Here is a 26,396-nt window from a genome sequence, read left to right on the forward strand (position 1 = left end):
TGCTGTGCTTTAGTAACTTGTCTGTCTTTTTCATTGCCAGTATTTGAAGTTTATTGCATTGTATTCTCTCTCTTTTCTTTGGTGGTTGCGATTATAGCTTTCTGCAGCTTTTTTCCCCCTACTTTTAGGTACCAGGGGAGAGGAAGTAGCTGTGAGGTGGGTTCAGTGTTTCATCTTAATGCCCAAGTCCAACCCCAGGGGCATTTTTGCATTGCTGTGGTATCGGGGGCTCTGGAGAAGGATCGAGTCTGAGATCCCTTAGTCGTTTCTAATACTTAGACTTTTATAAGAGAACTAATTACCTCTGGGGAACTTTGAGTTTCTCTGTTTCTTTCACTCTTCTCAGTATCTGTCTCTATCTCTTTGTCTCTCTCTTGATGAGTTGCTTTCAGTGAAAAAAGTTCGGAGGTGGGAACCAAGACAGAGCCGCATGGCCAAGCTCTGAAGCTCTTAAGCTCTTTTCAGGTTCTTTGTTCTTCAGTGTAAACCATCTTTCCTGTTACTAACTTCATTTGGCTCTGTTAGTAATGGATGAGAAGTGATTTCATATACCGAAAGAACTTCTGTTGCCCTGGGGAACAGTCTTGGCTTGTGCAAAGGCCTCTGGGTCCAAACAGCATCTGAAAGAAAATTCTCTCAACAGGCCGTGTTCTCCTCTTATTCTCTGACATACTTCTCTTATATTATAGCAAGAGTTTTTCTAAATGTCGGAAGAAGCTGACTAACATTAGTAGTTATTGAAGCTTTCATCTTCTGTTTACACAATTTCCAATTTTCTTTGGGCACAGAGGGTCGAAGGCAATGGGAGGTTAATAGCATGTTTAGACACAGAATTTGGGGATTAGAAAAAAATTAGAAGTAGAATTTAGGTATTCCTGCATTTACAGTCAGAAGTACACTGCTGTTTGCCCAACAAATAATGATGTTGATCTGATTAGTTATTGGACTAAAAATAGGGCATGTGTGTTGGGTAACTAGGGGTTTGGAAATCCTTTTGCGTAGGTCATTACTGAACCTTAGTAAGGGGCTGACACACTGGAGACTTGGACATTGCCGGTCCTTTCCTGACTTGCTTCACAGCTCATTTGGGTCCTCATGTGACAGTCTGAGGTTTTGTGCTAGACCACAGGGCGAGCTGCTGATTTGCAGAGCTGACCTCCGCTATAAGCATTTTCATCTCCTCTGGCAGAAAAGTGCAAAGGCTATAAACAGGCGGGCGTCCTGTGCCCAAGTTCAGTGGCATTACTTAGTGGGTGACGGGCATGTGTTTGGTGAAAACTTCCTGAATCACAGTATGACTAACTTCTCTCAGCTAATCTTCCATGTAACTCCTGACCGCTGGGATTTTGTAGCCAATGGTGTTTTTGTCCTCTGTGGGGGTATTATATGAAATTCCAGAGATCCCCGTCTCTTATTCTCCCCCTCATGTTAAGCTTCACCAAATGAACAAATGTAGAAAGTTTTCTTTTTAAAAAAAAAATTTAAATTCAAATATTTAACATAAAATGTATTATTTGTTTCAGGGATACAGATCTGTGATTCATCAATCTTAACACAATTCACAGCACTCCCCATAGCACATACCCTCCCCAGTGACCGTCACCCAACTACCCCATCCCCACCAACTCCAGCAGCCCTCCGTTTGTTTCCTGAGATTAAGAGTCTCTTATGGTTTGTTTCCCTCTCTGGTTTTATCTTGTTTCATTTTTCCTTCCCTTCTTCTATGATCCTCGGTCTTTCTCAGATTCCTCATATCAGAGAGATCGGATGATAATTACCTTTGTCTGATTGACTTATTTTGCTTAGCATAATACCCTCTAGTTCCATCCATGTCTTTGCAAATGACAAGATTTGAGAGTTTTGATGACTACATAGTATTCCAATGTATATGTGTGTGTGTGTGTGTGTGTATGTATCTATCTCACATCATCTTTACCCATTCGTCTATTGATGGACATCTGGGCTCTTTCCATAGTTTGGTTATTGTGGACATTGCTGCTATAAACATTGGGGTGTGTGTGCCCCTTTGGATCACTACATTTGTATCTTTAGGGTAAATACCCAGTAGTGCAGTTGCTGGGTTATAGGGTAGCTCTATTTTCAACTTTCTGAGGAACCTCCATGCTGTTTCTTCAAAGTAGTTGCACCAGCTTGCATTCCCACCAATAGCGTAGGAGGGTTCCCCTTTCTCTGCATCCTCACCAGCATCTGTCATTTCCTGACTTGTTAATTTTAGCCATTCTCACTGGTGTGAGGTGGTAGGTATCTCACTGTGGTTTTGATTTGTACTTCCCTGATGCCGAGTGATGTGGAGATTTTTCATGTGTCTGTTGGCCATCTGGATGTCTTCTTTTTTTTTTTTTTTTTTTTTTTAAAGATTTTATTTATTTATTTGACAGAGAGAGATCACAAGCAGGCAGAGAGGCAGGCAGACAGAGAGAGAGGAGGAAGCAGGCTCCCTGCTGAGCAGAGAGCCCGATGTGGGGCTCGATCCCAGGACCCTGAGATCATGACCCGAGCCGAAGGCAGCGGCTCAACCCACTGAGCCACCCAGGCGCCCCCATCTGGATGTCTTCTTTGCAGAAATGTCTGTTCATGTCCTCTGCCCATTTCTTGATTGAATTATTTGTTCTTCGGGTGTTGATAAGTTCTTTATAGATTTTGGATACTAGATGTCATTGGCAAATATCTTCTCCCATTCTGTGAGTTGTCTTTCAGTTTTATTGACTGTTTCCTTTGGTGTGCAAAGTTTTTTTATCTTGATGAGGTCCCAATAGTTCATTTTTGCCCTTGGTTCCCTTGCCTTTAAGACATGTCTAGCAAGAAGGTGCTGCAGCAAAGTTTTACTTTTTATCAACTGATGCTAATAGATGGCATTGGGTGGATTATTTTAGTCTTCTTAGGGCTCAGTTTTCTCACCCGTACAATGAAAAAGTTATCTAACCTTGTATGAATTTTTGGAGATGAGAAATCTAAGAAAATAGCCACCTAGCTCAGTGCTGTGGCTTTTTTTGTTTTTGGGGTTTTTTTTTTTTAAGTGATTCTTTTTTTTTTTTTTTTTTAAAGATTTAGTTATTCATTTGAGAGAGAAAGAAGAGGTCGGGGAGGGGGCAGAGGGCGAGAGAGGGAGACCTCCAACTGAGCTCAGAGCCTGATGTGGGGCTTGATCTCACAACCCTGAGATCCTGATCTGAGGTGAAATCAAGAGTTGGATGCTTAATCAACTGAACCACCCTGACTCCCCTGAAATGATTCATTCTTAGATGTCATCAAAAGCTAACCTGATGGGTATGATGTGCCTTGTTGGTCATGGTTTACTGAGTGTCAGATCAGGCATTGAGAAAGTTAGGTGAGGTTCTGTTAGGTGTCAGCCTTTAGGCTAGGTGCTTGGAATATTGTCACAAGCGGATTGGTCCCCACCTTCATGAGTTTATGGTCTCGTGAGGGAAATTGGACACACGACATGACCTTTGAATATTTACGTTTCAACCCTGATAAAGCAATTCACCAAAAACAGAGGGCTAGGCCTAGCTTGAGGAAAACATTTTACTTTGTTTAAAAACACTAGGATTTTTGTTTCAATTTCAGGTAAGTGAGATAACCAACTTCTAAGTAGAGGCTTCTGCTTTTCTTTTTCAAAGAGAAACCACAGTTCACTTCAGAATATCTAAACTTTTCTTCTTGATCTGCTGAGATATCACGTAGTTTAGTGGACTTTGTGACTGCAGTGTATTCTGCAGTGGGCACTGGGAATTTAGATCAAAGTCTGTAATCCTGACACTTTTGAGTGGTGTAAAACGCACTGTCCTGACCGCAGCCGGATGAGTACTAGAAGTGTAAACAGCCCATGTGCTGCCGACATCTGGGGAGCTGGTACATTTTTCCATACAGTGCAGAGATTCTTATTTCATAGTTTTTTACTCTTCTGGACCAAGATTGGGCTTAGCTGATAAAGCCACATTTCCTTCCGGAAGACACAGCAATGTCCGCTCTGCAGAGTGCATGCCAGACCTGACCTGACCTGCTCCTGCATGAGACACCACCAAGATAGGGTGGGACATGCATGCCAATAGCTGTCCTTCACTGCGCTCCCACGATGACATCTCTTCTTTATTACAGGTGACCTCTGGGGGGACAGAAAGCATACTGATGGCCTGCAAAGCTTATAGGGACCTGGCCTTTGAGAACGGGATCAAAACTCCAGAAATGTATGTATGCGTGGCTTTGGGATTTCTCTGTTTGGAGTACTGCAGTTGGAAACAACCTGACCATCTGTTTTCTCCTTCTCTTCCTTCTTCCTCTGGCAGTTCCAGTCCTCTTTCATCCTGTCCTGCACCCTCAACCCTTATCCCCTCACATTCCACAGAATCCTACATGGATCAGCCAGTGAATTTTAAAGGTCATTCATTTCCCAACCCCCAAGTTTATACATGTTAAATACTGAAAGCAAGAATGAAATTCTTAAAAAAAAAAAGAATGAAATCCTTTTTCTAAAAGTGATCGAGTAACAGGACTACATCTTTGAATTCTGTGATATTTATTATAAATAATCTGAAGCCTAAGGAAAAACTCTCTAATTCCCTTAAGTTCAGTGCTAGTTACTTAAATATGATAGGCTGTCTCAGGGTGCTTCCTAAGAAAATCAGCCTGCAGGCTATTTTCTGGGAGGAGAACTTTTAAAAATCTTTTTGAGATGTATCCATAATGCCACCCCATGGGCATAACTTTGATATTTGGCTGCATTTTTTTCTCTAGACACTCTCTTTTTTTTTTTTTTCCAAGATTTTTATTTATTTATTTGATAGAGAGAGATCACAAGTAGGCAGAGAGGCAGGCAGAGAGAGAGGGGGAAGCAGGCTCCCCGCTGAGCAGAGAGCCCGATGTGGGGCTCGATCCCAGGACCCTGAGATCATGACCTGAGCTGAAGGCAGAGGCTTAAACCACTGAGCCACCCAGGCGCCCTCTAGACACTCTCTTTGCCCAGAGTGTTTATGCTACATCCTCTGGGTTTCCGTTTCCCCACAAGTATCAGTGACCCAAGGGTTGCACGTGGTCTCATGCTGTGCTTCGTCCTCGGCCTGAGAGAATCCATCAGGCTGCCATCAGTCTCTGTATATAAATCTTGGTGCTTGGTACTCAGTAATAGAGTCTTTCCTTCTGTAAAGGGAACGATTGATTTTGAGAGTGCAATAATTGAGAGAAGTCTGAAAGCAAATACTTAACCATGACTCAGTCCCCTTTTCAATGCGATTTGTCCACGCTCTGTGCCCAGTGTGGGCCTTGTACTCAGGACCCCAAGATCAAGAGTCGCAGGCTCTACTGATCGAGCCGACAGGCACCCCCATTTCAGTACTGTGAAAGTGCTGCTTCCAAGTGTGTAGGAACAACGGGAATTATAGTTTCTCACAGGCTAGTGGGCTCTCAGAGCTGGAAGGAACCACTGACCTCATAGAAGCAGTCTTGGGTTCTTCCTTGGTTGTGACCCCGCCACCCCCCACGGCTTCCTGGCTTTGGATGGCTGACGCAAGAAGGCTCTGCCGGATGCTGATCTGCTCTAAATTCCCAGGCCCTCATCTTCTCCCTGTCAGCCCTAATTTATGCTTTGGATTTCCTAAACCATAGGAAGAAGATATCTGTAGAAAATCAGTTGACCTCTTTTTCTTTGTGCTTGAAAGGGTAAAACAGTATAAACACTTGTAAAAATGTGAGGAAGAATAACCAGCTGCTAACTTGGCTCTCTCTTGAGCCCTGTTTCTATCTGAATTTCATTACTCTTTTCCCTCTCATTCAGTGTGGCCCCCCAAAGTGCCCATGCCGCATTTGACAAAGCAGCCAATTATTTTGGGATGAAGATTATACGGGTTCCGCTGAACAAAATGATGGAGGTGGATGTTCGGGTGAGTTCCCCGGAAGGGCCCGTGTTGTGCCATGGACCGTGAGGAGCAGGGACACAACTGACTGACAGACGTTCTCCAGCATTATGTGCAGAGAGGCTCCAGTGGCCTCTGACTGTGGGCAACGGGGCTGCCAAGCTGCCGCCGGCTGTGGGGATGGAGTGAGGCTCGGGGTTTGCATAAAGTCGTGAGCTCTGAGGAAGCAGGATGGTCCAGTCCCTGGGTTGAGACTTGGCAGACCTGGGCTTCACTTCTGCAACTTCACTTTCTCCTCTCTCTAAGATGAGCACGGACTGACTTGGCCCAGGACTCTTCGTGTGGTTTTCAGGAGCCCGAATCCATATCCTTGCCAATAAAATAGGAACTGTATCTTTTCAGAACTAAACTGCCCAGTTTCGTAGCACTAGCATTATTTCTGCCTTCCATCTTTATTGATATGTTGACTAATAATTAATTAATTGACAGATAAAAATTGTGCATATCTAAGGTGCTGGCTGGATGTTCTGCTGACGCATGTCCACACAGCCAGCTCCTCACTACAGCCGCACTGTGGAGCGTATCCCATCTCACATAGTTACCATCATCCTTCTTCTCCCTTGTTTCTGGGTTAGAATACATGGGGCTGCTCTCTGGACCGCTAGCTGGTTTCAGGCACACAGTGCAGTATTGTGCAGCCTGGCCACATGGCCACCTGCAAGCGGTCCAGAACGTCCAGACAGGCAACACTGAAACTTGGTGCCCCTCATCCTCCAGCCCCTGGCAGCCGCCATCCTGCTTTCTGCTTCCGAGTTTGCCTGTCACGGGCACCATGTATGTGAGGTCACACAGCCTTTGTCTCTCTGTCCCTGGCTTACTTCACTCAGCAGAGTGTCCTCCAGGTTCATCCATGTCGTCACAGGTGGCAGACTTGCTTTTTTAAAGACCCTGTAGTAGTCCTTTAGTCACTGTTTCTATGTCGTGCCGTGTGGAGAACCCAGTGCCTGGGTGCTGTAAGAATTGCATCTTGAGTCTTGTGACAGCCCGGGCGGGGGGCGGGGGGTGGCTATAGAAACTGTCTGTCCTTGCACAGGGCACAGGTGAGGAAACAGTTTGTATGGAGTTAAGTCATTTGCCCCAGGGTTCCACACTAGTGAGCAGGGCTGGGACTCACACAGGCTTCTCTGCCTCTTAGCCCAATGCCCTTTTTCCTGCCAACTTGTGGCCTCAGACTTTTCCCCAGATGGAGCCCTCTGGCCGCGTTTGCGTGCTGCCTCTGTGGCGGGGGGCTGTCCTCTCCTGGGTTGGAGAGGCAGAGGAGGCGGGCTAGACGAGTGCAGACCCTGAGCTGGTGGCCTGGAGTGCTCTTGGCAGCAGCACAGAAGAGGGATTCTGACGTGGCTTCTCATTTTCCTTTCAACTTTAAACCCCTAGGCAATGAAGAGAGCCATCTCCAGGAACACGGCCATGCTTGTCTGTTCTACACCCCAGTTTCCTCATGGTATCATTGATCCTGTCCCTGAAGTGGCCAAGGTACGTGGGAGAAATGGGCCGCCAGGCACTCAGGCTGAGATTTGAGAGTAGAATGTAATGGTGTAATACTCGGCAGGGAGAAGCAAGTCTCAACTTGGACACGTGCACACATTTCCTGAGCCCCGTAGGAACCCCTGCTGCTCTGTTTGGAGCCTCAGAAAGTTACTGGCTTCTGCTGTGGGAAGAAGACTTGAAACTGGATATTCTGGGAGAGTACTGGCTTTTCGATTCAGCCGGGAAAATGAGCTGCATTTGGAGTCTGCTGCCTGAGGGTGGCGTCCAGCAGCGGCCCCGCCTGTCGCCCTTCCTCCCCACTGGCAGTTACTACAGCAGGACCTTGTGCCCAGCATCAGAGGGCTGCTCCTGTCCTGCTTGATTTTAGAGTGAGGTTGAGACCCTGTGTATTAAAATATTCTTTAAAGCCTGAAAGACACGGTATATAGTGGCCTGTGGTCACAGCACACCTTTCCACCTGCATCTTGCAAATTTTTGTTATATGGCTATAATGAAATTCTCTTGTGGTCTTTGTCTTTTGGGAATAGCTGGCTGTCAGATACAAAATACCTCTTCATGTAGACGCTTGTCTGGGGGGCTTCCTCATCGTCTTCATGGAGAAGGCAGGATACCCGCTGGAGCAGCCTTTTGATTTTCGGGTGAAAGGTGTGACCAGCATTTCAGCGGATACCCACAAGGTGAGATGGGAAGCGACCAAATGCTAATCAAAGTAGGCGGTTGATTATCTCCACTACTGTCAACAAAATAAATTGGTTAAAGCATTAACTTCCACTCAAAATGTAAAATTAAACCTGGCTCTTTGATCTCCCTCGCGTAGCTGGTTCAGGTGACAAAGTATGGTGATAGAGGTGACCGGTAATCGTGAAAAGGGACCTGTTACCTTTGTGGCATATGGCTAAGAGAAGTTCTGCATCCATACTGGCCATATGTAGCTGGGACATGCCAGGACAGGGGCCCGTAGAACAATGTTCCTGACGCACTGAGATTCCGTGGGGTGGAGGCTAGTGATGAAGCTGATAGTGGAATTCCTGAGAGGGTGGACGTTGGTGCTGTAGCTCCCACGCAGCCCGGGCTACTGGAGGGACAGGAGCCTGCTCAGGGAAGCCCTTTGGCAAAAAGGAAGAACTGCGTGCTCGAGAAGGTTTGGACGCCGCCCCGGGTGGCCTAGAACAACGTCTAAGTTGGTCAGGAATGCTCTGAAGCTACACGCAGTTGTGGGGGAGTCAGAGCAGCCTCAGGAATGTGTGCTCACTCGTGGAGCTTGTTTTCATCCCAAGTACAGAGGAGACTGTGTTTCAAACCCTGCGTGATGCACATGGATCTCCCGTTGGGACCTGATTTGGGGTGGCCTCAGCCCCGAGGCCACCCCTTGTGCCCTTGTCCTCACCCGTCTCTCGCTGTGTAGGTCCGGGAGCCAAGCCACATCTGTGCTTGCTGCGGCAGGAGTTCACTAGGAGGGCAGGTTGCTGTAAAGAAACTAAGGAGTAGGTTGTTTTTTTAAAGGGGATTCAGTAGCTTCAAGATTCTAAACCCCCTGATGTTCCTAAAAAGGAAGTATAACACTGAGCGAGAGGGATGGGAAGGAGTCAGCAGGGATTTTAGTTGCTTCTTGTGAATTCCACCCTTTTCCCCAGTTTCCAGAGGGAGCTTATCTTTGCTTCCATCCTGACGCCCTGCCCTGGGGTCCTGTTTACAGAAGAGAAGCCACGTGCTGGGTTGGCGGGGGTGGGCTCGGCCTCTCAGCAGCACAGGCCCTGTGTGCCCTCCACCCTTCACATCTGAGTGTGAATTCTCTGAATTCCCCGTGCAGGTGGACCCTCGAGAAGGGGCGCAGGAGGAGAAGTGCGGGAGGAGCTCATTGGGTGGGCACTCACCTTTTTGCTTCTCCCCCTCAGTATGGCTACGCCCCCAAAGGCTCTTCTGTGCTGCTCTACAGTGACAAGAAGTACAGGAGCCATCAGTTCTTCGTGGCAACAGACTGGCAGGGCGGCATCTACGCGTCGCCAACCATCGCAGGCTCCCGGCCCGGAGGCATTAGCGCGGCCTGTTGGGCTGCCTTGATGCACTTCGGTGAGAGCGGCTATGTTGAGGCCACCAAACAGATCATCAAAACTACTCGCTTCCTCAAGTCAGAGTATGTGTGTTAGATTGGGCTTCTGCCTCGTCTCTTGCTTTGTCTGCTCCTAGGCTCGAGGCATGTGCTGGGCCCAGCATCTGTGCCCCCAGCCCAGTCATCATCTTTTAGTGGCCAGGGGTTTAGGACAGCAGCTTAGGGGTGTGGTCCTGGCCTGGGAGGAGGAGAAGCCCCCTGACACTGCTGGGACTTGGAGGGTCCGATCCAGGCTTCATGTGTAGGCCCTTGTGTCTCAGAGGACGTCTTCATGACTGGCCGCTCTTACCCACTGCCCAGACGCTGTGCTCCGTGAATGCTGCAGACCACGGTTCTCACACGTGACCGTGTGTCATCATCATCGGGAGGGCCAGTCACGATACACGTTACTGGGCCCCCCCAGGCTTCTCATCCCGTCCATTTGGAATGGGAGTCTGCCGACCGGCATTTCTAGGATGCGGAAGCTGCGGGACTAGAGTCGCTGGTAGATGAGGCAGAGGGAGTGGGGGAAGGGCGGGCCGGGAAACCCAGGGTGAGGATGAAGCTAGAACGAGGCAGCGTATTTGTCTGACACACCTGTTCACGTATATCCACACACCGCCCCCCCACCTTCTCTGTGGCTCACCCGCCCCGGGGAGGCTTTTTCAGAATCTGGAGGGTGAGTGAAAGCAGCCAGGAGGCATGTCTCATTTGAACAAAGCCTACATATACGCAGCCAATACACCCATCTGTTTGCGAACTGCTCTGCCATTTCTTGCTTTAGGAATTACATACATGACTTTTTAAATTGCAGACACGGAGGGGTTCTTTTCCAGGATTATTTTTTTAAGTGTGTCTTTTATGCCTCATACGCCCCTGGGCACATCATAATTTGGGAGTTGGGCAGACAGGGTAGGAGCCAGTGACTCTGACTCATCCGAGCTCAGTGGAGTTTGGGCCTTCGAAAGTTTGTAATGTTTGGGAACCACTGATCTCAGTCTTGCCACCTGATTTTGGAAGGTGAGCAAGCTGAAGCCCTAAAAGAGGAGACTGTGTTATAGGGGAGATGTTGCATGATGAAAGAGATGATGGCCCAAGCAGTATATGTGGCTGAAATTTTCTTTCTGTTCCTTTTTTTGTTTGTTTAAGACTGGAAAATGTCAAAGGCATCTTTGTTTTTGGGAATCCCCAGTTGTCAGTCATTGCTCTGGGCTCCCGAGATTTTGACATCTACCGGCTGTTCAACCTGATGACTGCTAAGGGCTGGAACCTGAACCAGCTGCAGTTCCCGCCCAGGTAAGTCCCGGAGAGCTTCCTGCCCTCGATGTGCTCTGTGACTTCCCAGCAGCATGAGTAGCGGGGTCACCCGAAGCCTAGAGACTGACGGCTAGGCCAGCACCCTGGGGCCGAAGGACTATCTGTGTGATTTCATCTCTCCACCTGGCATTACTCAAACTCTGGGGACCATTGGTTGGTCAGGAACCCCTTTACAGCAGACCCTGTCCTCTTCCTGGGCTGTGTACTCTGCGCCCCATCTCGTAACCACCTTCAGATTGTCCTTGGACGCACTCATGACCTGAGTTATACTTAGCTCAGAACCTTCCACAGGCTTATCATCATTCAGGCCCACTGCCCTGATCTATAATATGCTTCTGTCATCTCATCCCCCGTGATGCCTGTAAATAAACATGGCTCCCCAAGGGCAGAACCCCACCCCACCCCCAGGTGTCCTCGGGGCACCCTGATCCTTTCACGTGGTGGTGCCCTTGCCAGTCCCACCTGGACTCAGCTTCTTCCTCTTCATGATCCCTCTGTGCCTCAGTCTCCCTCCAGGGAGTGTGAGCATTTCTTCTGTGCTTTGAAGTCCTTCAAGACCCCTGTGGCCCTGAGCATGTGGGGGGTTATCATGTGAGGAGAGCATCCCCTTGGTGGCCCCGTGGCTCAAGGCATAGCAGTTGGCAGTTTCTGAGGGGAGAGGTGGGACAGAACAGGCAGCCTGTACTCCCTTTTGTTGGGATGTTGCTGCTCACGTGGAAGTGTGACACCCTCGTGCCGGGCCAGGCTTGACAGCCCGTGTATTTGAGAGCCCCGAGTTCCAGGACTGGGAACACTTCTCACAAGTAACATGAAGAAGCGAGTGATAAATTCCAGTCTGTGGGGCTCCTTTGTTTTAGAACTTGGTTTTCTTTCCCCAAGGTTCATCTCCGCCTGTCTCTCTGTTCTCCCACAGTATTCATTTCTGCATCACGCTAGTACACACCCGGAAGCGCGTAGCCGTACAGTTCCTAAGGGACATCCGGGAGTCTGTCACTCAAATCATGAAGAATCCTAAAGCAAAGACCACAGGAATGGTAGGGACGCTGGGGACTTTCATCTTCCAATGGAAGTTTAGGTGTCGTGGGGGGTTTGGAAGAACCAGGTGACCTCAAGTCTCTTCCTGCCTCTGTTCTATCTCTGCAAACCTTATTCCTGGGAGCTCATGACCTCTGCCTCACCCGTTTCCAGGCTCTTTGGTCTCAAGTGAGGCATGCTGTAGATAACGTACATTATATATTTGAACATGTCCTACAGAGGCAGGTGGTGGTCGTGTCCCTTTGAATGGAAAATTTTGACACAGGAAAGACAATAAGCGTGTTTTCTCTGGAACTTTCTTTGGCAAATCCCATTCCTTTGGGCAGAAAGGCAGACCAGCAAGTACCTGTGAAGAGCTGCCTGGGTGGGTGTGGAGAGGACGTGGAAAGCGGGGATTGTGGGCGGGTGGGGGAGAATCAGAGCCGCAGCTTCGTCTCCACCCCCATACGCTGTCGCCACTAACACTCTGACTGGATTTGTAGGGTGCGATCTACGGCATGGCCCAGACGACCGTTGACAGGAACCTGGTTGCAGAATTGTCCTCAGTCTTCTTGGACAGCCTTTTCAGCACTGACACTGTAACTCAGAGCAGCCAGATGAATGGTTCTCCGAAGCCGCGCTGAGCCTGGACCCTCTGGCCCCAAAGGGATCCTGACCTCCAGACGGTGCTCGGGGTGCAGAACCGGCCGTGTGCAGGGTCAGCATCTGGTCTTGCTCCACGGAGCACGACAAGACAGACCGTGAGACAGCTTGATCCTCGGGATTCTTGTTCCTCCTCTCGTCGTCCTCCTGTGGTCTTTATGTGGAGACCTGAAGGAGCCTATTACATAATTATTTTGCCCTTGTTCTCAGATGTTGCCCTAGGAATTGTTTCAGTCATTTCCCTCTCTAACCTTCTAGCTTTCAACTTCACTTGATCATTGTGCAGCGGCTCTGACCTGAGTCCTTACAGAGGCTGGGGGGGTTTACGTGATAAAGAAGCTTCTCTGTTCTCTCGGGGAGACTGGCGAGGCAGATTGGAAGATGTTTTCCCAGGTGGGAGTTAGGTGCCCTCTAAAGGTGAGGCCTTCTCCGCCTCCTGTCTGGGTAGTGAGTTGTCTGTCTCGGAGAGTCACTGGTAGTGCGGCTCAGTTTCTTTTTCCATTTGATACTTGGTGGTCCCATCGGTGGAGATCTGTGCTTGAAATTGGGCTCCCATTGGTTTGTTGTTGCTGCCCTGGATTAGGAAGAGATTGCGGTTTCCAGAGAGCCCAGGCCTTTCTGGCCCTGGCGCTGCCCGTCTGTACAGGCAGTGTTCAGAGCACAGCTGGACCCTCTCCTGGGCTGCTAAGGATCAGAAACCAGAGCCTTTTCTCAGGTTCTCTGTCACATTCAAATTCATGTCCCAGAGTTGGTGGTGGCCCTCCCCTCCCCCACTGCTATAAGCCCTCTCGTCTGTGAGTATGTTTGCTTGAAGGAACAGCTCAGAGCACCTTCACAAATTGCCTTGACCTACCCTAGATGGGTGCAAGGGGGCATGAGAGAGCCTCCAAGGCAAGGAAACTTCTCTGCATTCGTGTATCCCTCCTCCCTCTTTCTGTCTCTTTGGCTCCCCAGGTACTCTGGCAGTTTAGCCTCAGGTACTGGACACTTCTCAGCCCTGGCTAACTCTGGGCTAGGGAAGCATGATGGCAACTGTCAGTTGGGGCCTGGGGCCTGGGATTCCTTCTTAAGACTAGTTTCTCAGGGTGGTGCAGGGACAGAACCAAACCCTGCGCCCATTCTCTGCCCTCTTCACCCCTACACAGGGCCCTGACCTAGGTGGAGCCACAGTCTTCCTCTGAAGACGACCTACCGTGTGCCTTTTTCCTCAGCACTGAGCGGCGAGGGGCTACTCCTGACCCAGGCCGTAGGGGAAATGGGTCAGTCTTCGAGCTTTTATTTGGGTGGGGGAGGACTTTAGGATAAAGTCATGAGAAAATGTCCTCTGTTCATTCCCCTTCTCAGGGACCCCTAAACCATTCAGCCTCTGCAGGCTGCTGTCCTCCTGCATGCCCTCACTGGGAATGCTGGCGGGGAGAGCCAGGACGACCAGGCCTTCCCCGGGGCTCCATAGCACATGTGTCTGAAGTGGCCTTTGGCATTGTGCTTCCACCACAATAACTGTGACTAGCTGGCCGTGTCATTGCCGGGCTGGAGTGTGTGTTCCTCCTGTGCCTTGTGGGTTCCAGGAGTGGGGGTGGGTGGGGTGTGCGTGTGTGTGCGTGTGTGTGTGTGTGTGTGTGTCCGCGCATGCTCATTAGAGGGAGATGCTAAGATCTTTTGGACATGGTAGCCGAGTTCCTTCCCGTCGCTGAACTGGGGGGCACCTCCCGAGAGTTACTGTGGCCGGAGCTGTGCACCAGTGCTTCTGGGTCTCTGGTGCGATCCTGGTGTCGGAGGAGTACCCGGGACCCAGAACCACCCCGGCACCACTCTGGTTTGTTGGCAGCGAAAATGGAGAAGCCTGTGCCGGATAGAGCGATGGGCATGCTGTTGCTTCCGGTGTCTGCGGGCCCTTCCTCTGCTGTGACGGCACTGCTGCCCCGGAGGCAGTGGTGTTTTTTCAAAGGGACCTGCAGTAGCCACTTTATATCATGAGCCTTAGTTTGACTGACACTTGCGGGCTTTCCATTCTATGCATACCTGCTCCCTAGAACACCTAGTCTGGCAGAGGCAGGCAGGATGTCTTCAGATGTTGTGTTGCTAGCAGATGTCACATTGGCCTCTGCAGAAACGGTAGTGTCTGGGTTCTATATGGAGGGAGTAGCCGCCAGACTATATACTGCCATGTCACTTTTAATATTACTGGTTTTATACTTGCAAAATGGTACTTGCCTCTTTTAAATCTTTTCTGTGTTTAACCTCCTTCTTCCCAGCTCAGTGCTCCCTTCCTGTTTGCAGCAATAATATCTTAAAGAACAATTCAGTAATTAAATGACCGAAATCGTCACCAATGTGGTTGCATTCATTTGCTTCTGGAGGGGTAGGCGGGAGATCCCTGGAGGGGTGGTGGCCACGGGAGACCTGGCTGCTGGTGGGAGCTCGCCCCCTTGTGGTGAAATGGTTGTGTGTGGCCACATAGATTCAGGGTGGTGGCTTCACCAGAAGGTCTGGAACTCAGGCCTTTAGTTCCCCAGGGCCCAGGTCTGCCTTGTGTTTTCTGTCCTCTTCACCACCATCTTCTGCCTATACCTTAATGATGGATGGAGCCCCCAACGTGGGCTCCAGCCAGCTGGGCACTGGCTTCAAGCCCTGCATTTGGTTTGGGAGCCGATGGAACCCCTCAGAATATCTCTCTGCACATGTAACCACTGGGCATCTTGTTCCATTACAAGTAGGAAGTGAGAATTCCTTCCACATGTCCTGGGGCCTGTCACTCGGTAACCAGCATTTCAGCCCATTTGGACTTTGTCAGAGTCAAGTCAAGGAATGCCTGTCTTTGCTAGTTTTCTGCTAAATGACGTAGTTTCTTGAGCACCTGCTTGCTTTGGGGTTAATCCTAGAGGATGAGGCCTGTGCTCCGCGCCCCCCCCCCGCCCCACCAATCCAAGAATTGGTGTTTGGATGCTTATACCTGCTATTTAGTGCTGTGAACCCCTTTGCCTTCTCTGAGGGTTCTTGGTAGCAGCGAGCCACCTGTAGCCAGACCCAGTAGTAGAGACGTCATTACGTCTCCTCAGAGGCCTGACTTGACAGCTGCCAACTACAGCCTGGGTCCAAGCCTTTTCTCAAGTTGGGAGTCTTAATTGGCATTCTTTTTCTTGGGCTTTTTTTTTTTTTTCCATAATCTCTCCTTAACATCTTCCCCTATAACTTCAGTTATTTGCACGAATTGTAGAATAAACATTTGTTTTTGAAAAAGTATCGTTAATGTCTTTGTCCCATAGCAAAGTCTATCACAGAACTGTAGTTTCTTCTAGGTTGGCATCTTTCAGCTCCTGATCCCTCGGTGAGCAGAGGCAGGAAGGTGACATAACATGTGCTCCATACCTCTGTGTCTGGTGGCTTCTGTCCCCTAAGCCAGTCATCAGATCGAAGCACACTTAGGAAAAGGGAAGTTAGAAGTGGAGCGGATGGGGGCCACCATCAGAATAAGTTTTCTGAGAACCTCCCGTTGACGTAGGTGTTATCAATCCTCAGATCCTGCCGGTACCTCTCACAACAACATGCTTCTTTCTCAGACACCAACCTCTGCCTCTCTTCTGGCCCCGGTTATGTGACCAGCTCATCCTGGGTGGTGATATTGCTGAATGTCTGCTCCAAGGAACCCTGGCATTTGCAAGTCAGCTTAGAATGCAGAAGCTGCCTGCATCCAGCTAGGGGATCTCAGATGAGAACCCATCAGGAGAAGGGCCTCCCACAGTCCTGCGTCATGGCACACGTGGACTGCTATGTGCATCGCGTACACTGGGGGGAGAGGAGACTGAGCTCTGTGCCTCACCCCCTCTCCCAGTCACATCGCATTAGTGGGAACAGTATCCTGGAGTCACTAGGTTGGAGGACTTCTCTGTAGGAATCCAGTCCCTAACTGCTTGGATGGAAAGTAGCCCAGCACCTCCTAAGCTAGAATTTCTGCCCTTTCCCTCACACGGTAAAAGCGTACAAGCCTCAAAGCGCACAAGCCCCGAGACGGGCTAAGTCTCTAAGAAACTGCAAGACCCTACCGGGATTAGCAGTCTCCCCACCCTGGGACCCTGTAGGCCGGGATGCAACAACAGCTGCAGACTGCCTTCCTCATCCCAGATGCCACCACGCGCAAGTACATAGTACTTGCATACCTTTACCTGTTAGTCATGGTACCCCTTTGGCCACCCCTGCGTCAAGAATCCCTTTCAGGTTTTCAAGGCACAAGTCAGTGAAGCCTTCAGACTCACCCTTGTCAATCACTTCATGTTCCCTTAACTCATTTCTTTACCCTTGCCTCCAGTGTTGACTTCATCCATCCTGCCTCGTGGTAATGAACTGCTTCCTGCTTAATTCCGCTATATGAAGACAGAATGGTCTGGTCCTCTGACCCCGGGGCCTTGAACAGGGCTTCCCACAGAGTGCTTATTTAAATGCCTGTTGACTCCAATTTGGATTGACCTGTGGAAAGGAAGTTTCTAGAGCCTGAGACCGAGTGAAACACTAGTTTTATTTAAGACATAAAAGCACAGGTGTTTGTGTTACATATGGTAAGGTTGACTTTAGGGTCCTGGTTTCTGAGATTAAGACTTGGTACCTCTTTGTCACAGCTTCCTGGGGAATGAATTAAAAGGGAGCAGGATGCAGCCTGGCAAAAAGACCAATACTGTTGCCGGGAAGTCTTCCAGAGAGAGATCAGACTCAATTAGTGTACATATAACAGAGCGCCAAGGATGAAGAGGGGTTTGGGGAAAGGTTGGCGTTGATGCCGGCATCTCGTTCCACAGCAAGGACTCTCCCCTAGCTGGTGGCAGCATAGTCCACTTGGCCCTTCTAGCTGCAGCAACATCTTGGCTCCCTGGATGCCCCCCACAGATTCCTGATTCAGTCACTCCCATCCCCTGGAATTCGCAGAGGAAGGGCAGGGCCTAGGTCATGGACACTGCTACTTGTTCGATGAAGCTGGCCAGGTTTATGTCCCGTTCCGAAAGGCCGGCACACTCATGGGTGCTCAAGGTGATGTGGACCTGGAACAAAACCAGAGGTTCGGGCCCAGAGCGGGAGAGGGTCAGGGCTGTGCGGGTCGGCGACACGGAGCGCTCCAGGCCAGGGTGGTAGCTGGTCACCACGCTCTTGCCCGGGGACAGCCTTCCTGACTGTCTCCAGCAACACTGCCAACCCTCCCGCCGTGGCCTGTGGCAGGGGTCGCATGACCGCCCTCCGATGGCCTGCGGTCCGACCTGTCTGCTGTGCGTGTGTGTTCTCTGCTCCGTGACTACTTTTTCATCCCTCCACACCACACCTCCAGGAGGATTTGGGCCACAGAGCTATGAGCCATGAATACGGCCAGTGCCTGTGGCCTAGCCTTCTGTGGTTCGGCTTTCCTAATGCCGACTGTCCGCCTTAACTGCATGTTCACTCACGAGTGTTTTAATTTGCACTTTTCTAGTCTGTAGCAAGCCTGACTACCACAGGGGTGACGGTGCTGATTCTAGGTGGGGAGGCTCCTAGGGAAGGCCAGGGAAGGGCCTTCAGAGCTCGGCCGGCCCGGCACAGCAGGCACGCCTTGCTCACCTTGTTGTACACGTTAAACCATTCAGGGTGGTGGTCCAGTTTCTCGGCCTGCAGGGCCACTCTCGTCATGAAGCCAAAAGCCTGCAAAGTGAAGGGAGACCCGGGTGAGCGCTGTGAGAGAGGGCTGCTTGAAGAGTTCCAGGTGTGGAGACCCCAAGACCCATGCCCCCCACTCCCATCCCCAAGGATACTCCAGCTCGACGAGGATAGTGGCCGAGGGGCTTAGGTGGCAAGACCGTCAAGGGAGAGAACAAGTTCTGGAGTGTCAGAAACTCTGTCCCACCCGGCGACATACCCGATTGAAATCTTTGAAATGGAACTGCTTGAAGATGGCGTCTCGGCCTTCCAGCTCATTCCACCCCACAGCCCTCAGGTTTGGCAGCAGCTGGTCCCGCTCCTCGGCACTCAGCCTGTGCGCTTTGCCGGCCTAAGACAGGAAATCAGCAGAGGCCCACAGGCATTTCTCCCTCCAGGACCCAGGAGAGGGCCCCATTCATGAGGGGATGTTGGCTGACCTCCATGGGGTCTCTGGTGGCATGGTCTAAAGCAATGGACAGGGAGCCGTTCAGGCGGACACCCTGCCCTGGGGGTGGGGCCCTGGCTCACGCACTGATAGGTTCTTAGATTCTGACACTTTGCTCAGAGAACAGAAAATACTGAGCCCTGACGCAAGTCACTGGGACTGAGCAACACTCCCCCCCAACCCCGTCCCCAAAGCCTGACAGAGCCCCCCCCCACCATAGGTCTCTTATATTAATGAGGGAGTAAAAGCAAAATCAAACCCAGATGCGAATGTGTTACTGCACAACTTTTCAGAAAAAGACTACCCATGACTGTCCAACCTTCCTTTTTCTGTTACAGATTGTATCCAGTTCACCCCCACACCCGCACAAAGAAACAGGCCTAGAAAGAGAACATGACCATGGTTCTCCTCCCCACCCCACGTCCCCCTCCGTCCTCAGAGCACAGACATTGTTCTCACAGGGGTCTGAATCTGCATCCTGGGCCCAAAGAAAAGGAGCAAGTGCTTACAACACCTTCCAGGCGATTCTACCAGAACTGATCCCCAATGGTACTACCTCCCACTGGGTATTCATCCTGCCACCACGAAGCCCCTGAGTACCAGCTGCTAGGCCTGGGGGTTTCAGATTCCCACCTTCTTGTCTACTCCATCAGCCTGGGAAGTCTGAGCCACAGAGCTCATGCCAAAGTGGAAGTAACTTGGCCAAGGCCAACTGGCAAACCTAGCCCCTTGGCCTATTTGCCTATTGTGCAAAGTGCCTTCCAGGCAGCCAGAGCTGGCACAGTTCAGGGGCTGAGTGGAACCTTCAGAGACAGACGGAAGCAAAGGCCAGTTCCATTCTCTGGGGGGATGGATCCAGGCCTAGGCACAGAAGGGATCCCAGAACTGTGATTTCTCCAACAGAAACTGTAAGAGTGTTGAAGGAAAAATGAACCCGTAAGGTCTGGGGAGAGAATGTGAGGGAGGCTAATTCAGCTTCACGAGGCAGCCCGCAGCCTGGCAGTCATGGGGGTGTTGGCAGGGCTGGGTCAAGTCCCAGTTCTGGCATTGTCCAGCAGGATGGTTACCTCCCTTGGCTTGAAAGGTAGAAGGGGCCCAGAACTTCCATTTCAGATGAGTGAGAGGAGCCTATGGGACCTATGAGTAAGTCCATCCTTATTAAGGGCCTGCCATCTGGATTTGTAAAGGGCTTGTTAGGTCCTGCAGGTGTGGGGTCGGGTGTGGGGGTCGCACTAGAAAAGCAGTACAGTCTCCTCTAAGTCAATCTTTCCCTCCCTTCTGAAAACACTTGGACTGATCTGGCGTGGTCCGGTTCCTCAGCTCTGAGAGTTCTGCATCCTGCCCCCAAACCCTGCTCCATTCCAGAGCCAGCCCTTTCTCTGGGGCTGATAAGCCTGGTCATGTATCCAGGCAACTGGATGAATGATGTCAGCCCAGGGATCAGAAGCCACTGCTTCGCTCTCTGGCCCAGAAAGAAGTAGGGGGATATAGGGAGCTCCTAGGAGGCACCCTGTGCCCCTTAGTGTCTTCTGGGATTTCATAGCCTGGGGCCGAGAGGACAAGCCCCCCTGAGAGCTGGGGTCAGACTGGGGAAGGGGTACTGTTTGCTTAGCAAATCACAGGCCAGGCCTGGCCGAGCCTTCTGGGGGAGTGTGTGCTCCGGTTACTGATTACCAGCCCTGCCCCGAACCGCAGTCTCTACTGCTCCTCAGGCTTTGGGATCTGAAAGGGGCTGTTTAGTAATGCTCCCGGGTCTACACCCTTCTCCCCAGTCAGGGCTCCACTTCACTGCCAGAGAGAGGGTGGAGGTGATGAAGCAGGACTGACCACAGGGCCCAGGCCCTCCTGGGGGAACACCCCCCTGGAGGAGGGCTGATCCTGAGCAGTCGGTCCCCACTGCTGGGCGCAGCCAAAAGCGAGACACCAGGGCCTGGCTATGAGGCCAAGGGGGCAGCGCCGGGTGCACAGAGGGCCTGGCCAGACCCTGCCGGAAGTGCAAGCCAGAAGGGCGGTAAACAGACTCCTAGCCTCCCTCCTACTCACGTTCTGACACACGGACGCCCCCCGCCCCATATGGACGAGAACCCGCCACTGAGAGGGGGTGATATCTACAGGCTCACCAGCTGCCTCCCCCACCCCCACCCTGGGCCAACCGCCCACGCGCCGCTTGCGAGGTGCCCCGCGGACAAGGGCCTGGGGGCAGGGACAGGCCTTGGCCGCGCCACCGCCCCTCTCCGGCCTCAGCTCGCCTTGCGCGCCACAGGGGGTGCGGGTGGCAGCAGGGCGGAGACCCCGGCTCTCCAAGCCTAGCCCTGGCTCTCCAAGCCTAGCAAGCGGCCGGCGGGCGGGGGTCTCGTAAGGACCGTCCCCCACCCTCGCCGCCGCCGCGATCGGCCCCTTCCTCTCCTCAGCCCTCCCGCGCGCCCGGGCCCCGCGGGCGGCGGCGAGCGACCCCCTCACCATGGCGGGCGCTGCGCAGGTGCGGGCGCGGCGCAGGTGCTGACGGGGCGCAGGTGCGGACTCGGGCGCAGGTGCGGACGCGAGCGAGCAGCAGGTGGCGGCGGCTCCGCGGACGGCGCGGGGCGTTCGGGGACGCGGGCGGGGAGGGGCCGAGAGGACCCGCCCACCGGTAATCTCGGCCGCGACCCGCGCACTCGGCCTCTGCCCCCTTCCAGCCCCTTCCGGTCTGCTGTTACCCGGAGCTCAAGGGCTGGGAAGGACAGGCTCCAGGTGCAGCCTTCTGCGTTTGAATCACTCTCTGCCGCTTACCAGCCGTGTCACCCTGGACGCGAGATTACGCTTTTCTTTTTTAAAGGCAACAGATGGAGGTATTGGCCTAGAAGAAACCGCACAGAACTAAAATGTACTGTATGATGCCTTTTGACGTCTGTTAGCTCTCCTGCGAGCATCACTACAGTCACGCTCATAAACATAGCTGGCGTCCCTACAAGTGTCCTTCTTTCTCTGACAACCACTCATCCGCTTCCGGGCACAATATGTTAGGTTGTATTTCCTAGAATTTTATGTAAATGCAGAGCATGCAGTGTACGCTCTTGTGCCTGGCTTCTTAGAACTCAGCGTTGTCACTTTGCGGTTTGCCCCTGTGGCTGCGTGTGTCAATAGTGTCTTCCTTTCTATGCCTAAGTAAAATTTATTTTATAGTGTTTCATTGTTTGACTATACCACAATTTGTTGATCTGTTCACTTGTTGATAGGCATTTAGATTGTTTGCAGTTTTTCACTATTACAAATAAAGATGCTGTGTGCTTTCCCATCAAGTCAACTTAGATATCTGCTTTCATTTCTCTTGGGTAAAGGTCTAGGAGTGGGATGGCTACCTCATGCGGCACATGTGTGTTTATAACTTGTTAGGAAACTGCCAGACGCTTCCCAAAGTGGTTGTACTATTTTAGGTGCCCGCCAGCAATGTGTGAGAGTTCCAGTTTCCCTACATCCTCAAAGATGCACCAATATTTGCTACGGTCAATCTTTTTCATTTCAGTCATTCTCACTGGTGTGTAGCGGTATCTCATTGTGGTTTTCCTTTGAGTTTCCTTAATGGCTAATGATATTGAACACTTTTTCAGGTGTTCATTTTCACTGGTAAATCTGATAATCGCCTTCGAATTTCCTGCCTCTACTCCCACCCCCCCAACCCCCCACCCTGCTTTTGAGTTGGGTTCTTACTGGCTTTTGAGTTCTTTATTCTTATGGGCACTTTACCAGAGACATGGTTTGCCAGTTACTTCTTTGTGTTTCACACTGTCTTTCAAAGAGCAGACACCCTCAATTTTGATGAAATCCAATTTATCTGATGTTACTTTTATTGATTAGTGTTTTGGTGTTGCAGCTAAAAGAGTCTCTCCCTATCCTACTGTCATGAAGATTTTTCTGTTATGTTTCCTTTTGTGATGTTTTTTCCCAGTGTTTTATAGTTATTGGTTTTCCATTTAGGTCTATGACCCATTTTGAGTTAATTTTTCCTATGCACTGCATTATGGATCCAAATTCACTTTTTTGCATATGAATATCCAGTTCTTCCTTTCTCCCCTGAAATGCTTTTACACCTTTGTAAAAATTCAGTTGAAGGTATATGTGTGGTTTCCTTATAATTGGACATATATGTGTGGACTCTAGCCTGCTCATTGACCTGTTTGTCCCTCTTGAAGCTAATGCTATACATCTTGATTCCTGGAGCCATGTAAGTCTTGGAGTCAGGTAATACAAGTCCTCTAACGGTCAAAAACGTTTTTCCTTCCCATTAACCTTCATCCCTATAGTCCACTTTTACTTCTCTCCTCCCAGTGCATTATTCTGCAAAATCTAACGTGTTGATATGTAGTTTTGTTTGTATCTGTTTTGCAACAGGTGCTGTTGTCTCATCTCTGTGCCATTTATTTTTTGTAAATAGATCTGTGTGCTGTGTCTCACTCTGTTTCTTTCACCTATTTTTGCCATTTTTGTATATACGCTTCGTGCGTAGCTTCTAACTGCTGCTCCATGGGGAGCACCCAGCATAAGTTCCCATTCCGTCAGTGGTGGATGTTCGGCTCGCTTCCGACAACCTGCCTCCACCACCACCCCCCAGCCTGTGAGTGTGCAACACACGCAGAACAGATCAACAAAGATGCTGCTCCAGTGAACATCTCTTCCAACTCAGTAGCTCTCCAGCCTGTGGATGGGTTTTTATGCAGCTTAAATATAAATATATAAATATATGAATATGTAAATATAAATATACACATAGATAAATATAAATATATATATATATATATATATATCTCCTATAAATCCAGCAATTCCCTCATGGGTGTGTATCCCAAAATAGTTTCAGACGCTGTGGGTAGGGGCTGCTCTGGTCCTCACATCATGTGCATCGTGTAGGGGTGGGTTTCTATTCCCCTGTATTGCTCGCACATAATACTTACCTTTGGCATTATCTTGCTTTTTAATTTTTAACACGTTAATAGGTATAAAATGGTATAAAATGATAGTGCACTGTTTTTACTTTATTTTTCTGATGACTAATGGTTCTGAGCACCTCTTCATCTGCTTGTTAGCACCTGGGGCTTATTGCTTGTAAATTGCCTTTTAATAGTCTTCCCATTTTTTTTTTTAAAGTATACAGTGTTCTGTTTTTTTTAAGTTGATTTGAAGGAGTTTATATCTAGACATTAATAGCTTGTCCATTTTCAGTACTGCAAATATCTCCTCCCATGGGTATATTAACTTCTTCCATAGTGTCCTTTGTTGGTAGAAATTTTAAATTTTTTTTTTTAAAGATTTTATTTATTTATTTGACAGACAGAGATTACAAGTAGGCAGAGAGGCAGGCAGAGAGAGGAGGAAGCAGGCTCTCTGTTGAGCAGAGAGCCCGATGTGGAGCTCAATCCCAGGACCCTGGGATCATGACCTGAGCCGAAGGCAGAGGCTTTAACCCACTGAGCCACCCAGGCGCCCCTGTTGGTAGAAATTTTATATGTTGGTGTATGGGACTTACCTCTTTTTTTTCTTGGCCTTATAACATTGTGCTTTTCAGGATTTATCTGATGATTTTCCTGCCACAATAATAATCTTCCTTTTCTCCTGTTAACTTTATGGTTAGATAAACAGAAGACTTAAATGTGAAAGGTCCCCTTTTATATGTAGCGTTCTTAGTGTTCTCCAGTGGACCTTGACTGTCCATCTTCTTGCCTGTGGCTTCCGCTAATCATCCTCCAGCGTGGGATGGGGGCTCCTTGGTTGTCCAGACTGTCAGATGACTTCAGCCCCAGCAGTCCCATGTGAGACCTCAGCAGAGACCAGTCAACCCACGGAACCATGAGAACTAGTAGCACGTTTTAATAGTAAGCCACCAGATTTGGTGGGGGGTGGCTTGTCACACAGCAGTGGAGAACAGGATTCCCGAACAAAACTCGGTAGCTGGAAGTGAACTGCTGAAACAAACTGCCTGGGAGCGGTGGTGGGAAGAAGGTGGAAGGAAGGCTGCAAAGACGGGAAGCTTTGCTTCCACCCCAGATGTAGAAAGCTGCAGAGTGTTGCTCCCACACTAATATGGGGAAGCCTGGATATACTACAAAATCAGCAGTTTTCTTCTATTCACCAGGATGCTGAGCTCACAGGGCAACCAAAGAGCCTGAATTCCAAGGGAGGTGCACAGACAGACTCATCTGTGCTGGCCCTTGGGGAGGGAGGGGGACACACACAGCCTCCATATATGTGGAGAGGAAGAAATCAGTGAAATCTTTTTTTTTTTTTTTAAGATTTTATTTATTTATTTGAGAGAGAGAAAGCAAGCACAAGAGCAGGGATGAGGAAGGGATAGAGGGAGAAGGCAAAGCAGACTCCCCACTAAGCAGACATCCTGACCCTGGCTCGATCCCAAGACCCCGAGATCATAACCTGAGCTGAAGGCAGACACCTAACTGACTGAGCCACCCAGGGGCCTCAGAAATCAGCTCAAGTCTTATCAAATAGTTGGGAGCCAGGTGTGTGCTGGCATGCCAGCCTGAAGAGCTGGGGCTGCAGACACCGGGATAGTTTGCATGACAGTTGGCAGGAGCCGGGTGGAAGATGGGAGGAAGATCCAACCAGGAGCAGGGTGGAGGGGACTGGCAGCTGCTGTGGGGAAAGGGCCAACCCCTCCCTCCTCTTACAGACCCTTGTTGCAAAGGAGCAAAAGCCTAAGTCACTAGGAGAGGGGCCACATATCAAGCACGCCCAGGGCCCTCGTAAAGACCCACTATGGCTTCATTTCCAGCAGGAGGAACAACCCGGGTTGCCGCAGCTCACATGGCACTGCTGGAAATACAAAATAAGTCAGCCACTCGGGAAAATGCTTTGGCAGTTCTTTATGAAGTTAAACACCCCTTACCTTATAAATCACCAATCCTACTCCAAGAGAAGTGAAAACATGTCCATGCAAACACCTCCATGCAAATGTGTGCAGCAGCTGTATTTGGAAATAATCCAAGTGCCCATCAGCAGGTGAATGAATAAACACAGGTGGTCCATCCAGACAGTGGAATAGTACTCAGCAGGGGAAAGGAGTGGACTGTGGACCCGGTCAGTGTAGTGGGTGAGTCCCAAACACGTTATGCTAAGGGACAGCATTTCAGATGTCTACATACCATATTATATGACATATTACATTATTCCATGCATATAACCTTCTGAAAGCCACACTACTATCGGCAAACATTCCTGATTGACTACAAGGGGCTGGTAGGGGGACCTGAGTACCGAGGGGCACAAGGGAATTTGGGGGGTAATTATAATATTTTATTATATTATGATTGTGGTGTCCCATGACTAGATGTTTCTGCCAAGAAGTATGAATATATAAATTATATCTCAATAAACTTGAATTAGAAAAATGAGCCTGGAGTGTGAAATCTCAGGACAATCATTTCCCAGTGATAGTTAATATTGGAGAGATTGTGAGTGGGCTTCTGGTAATGTTTTGTTCCTGAATCTTTGTGTGGAATATGTGGGTATGTCAGTTAGTGAAAATTCTGTAAGCTGTACCTCTATGAGTTATGAACTGTTTTATATGTATATGTCAATAATTTTTTTAAAAGGCACAGTGAATAAATTTTTGGAAAAAAGAGGACTCAGGAACAATTACGAAGACTATCTAAGTTACCTGGAAGGGAGAGGGGTTATCTAATAAACTTGTGCTGAGCTTTCTAGCTGCCTGTGATAACACCAAGAAAAGTGGGAATGGTGAGCTGATTGGTGGGTTTTTTTTTTTTTTAAGTAATCTCTATGCCCACTGTGGGCCTTGAAATCACAA

General features: G+C 49.8%; 2 protein-coding genes across 4 annotated transcripts in view; one reads left to right on the top strand and one right to left on the bottom strand.

Moving 5' to 3' along the window:
• The window catches only part of SGPL1 (sphingosine-1-phosphate lyase 1), a 54,422-nt gene extending 39,592 nt beyond the window's left edge, over positions 1 to 14,830 (top strand). For all 3 annotated transcript variants that reach the window (XM_044239705.1, XM_044239704.1, XM_044239706.1), the window contains exons 8-15: positions 4,120 to 4,208; positions 5,792 to 5,897; positions 7,305 to 7,403; positions 7,946 to 8,095; positions 9,314 to 9,552; positions 10,657 to 10,803; positions 11,738 to 11,858; positions 12,342 to 14,830. In XM_044239705.1, the coding sequence (XP_044095640.1) occupies positions 4,120 to 4,208; positions 5,792 to 5,897; positions 7,305 to 7,403; positions 7,946 to 8,095; positions 9,314 to 9,552; positions 10,657 to 10,803; positions 11,738 to 11,858; positions 12,342 to 12,482 (1,092 nt within the window). In that variant the 3' untranslated portion in view covers positions 12,483 to 14,830. The remainder of the gene's footprint in view (positions 1 to 4,119; positions 4,209 to 5,791; positions 5,898 to 7,304; positions 7,404 to 7,945; positions 8,096 to 9,313; positions 9,553 to 10,656; positions 10,804 to 11,737; positions 11,859 to 12,341) is intronic.
• Positions 14,831 to 16,995: 2,165 nt separating this feature from the next.
• PCBD1 (pterin-4 alpha-carbinolamine dehydratase 1) lies at positions 16,996 to 21,173 on the bottom strand. Its single transcript, XM_044239707.1, has 4 exons — positions 21,062 to 21,173; positions 18,374 to 18,505; positions 18,079 to 18,159; positions 16,996 to 17,531 (listed from the first exon to the last, which is right to left on the bottom strand). The coding sequence occupies exons 1-4, from the start codon at positions 21,062 to 21,064 to the stop codon at positions 17,433 to 17,435; spliced, it is 315 nt and encodes a 104-aa protein (XP_044095642.1). The 5' UTR covers positions 21,065 to 21,173; the 3' UTR covers positions 16,996 to 17,432.
• Positions 21,174 to 26,396: the final 5,223 nt, after the last annotated feature.

Source organism: Neovison vison, chromosome 2 (assembly GCF_020171115.1).
Source record: "Neovison vison isolate M4711 chromosome 2, ASM_NN_V1, whole genome shotgun sequence".
NCBI classification, from domain to species: domain Eukaryota; kingdom Metazoa; phylum Chordata; class Mammalia; order Carnivora; family Mustelidae; genus Neogale; species Neogale vison.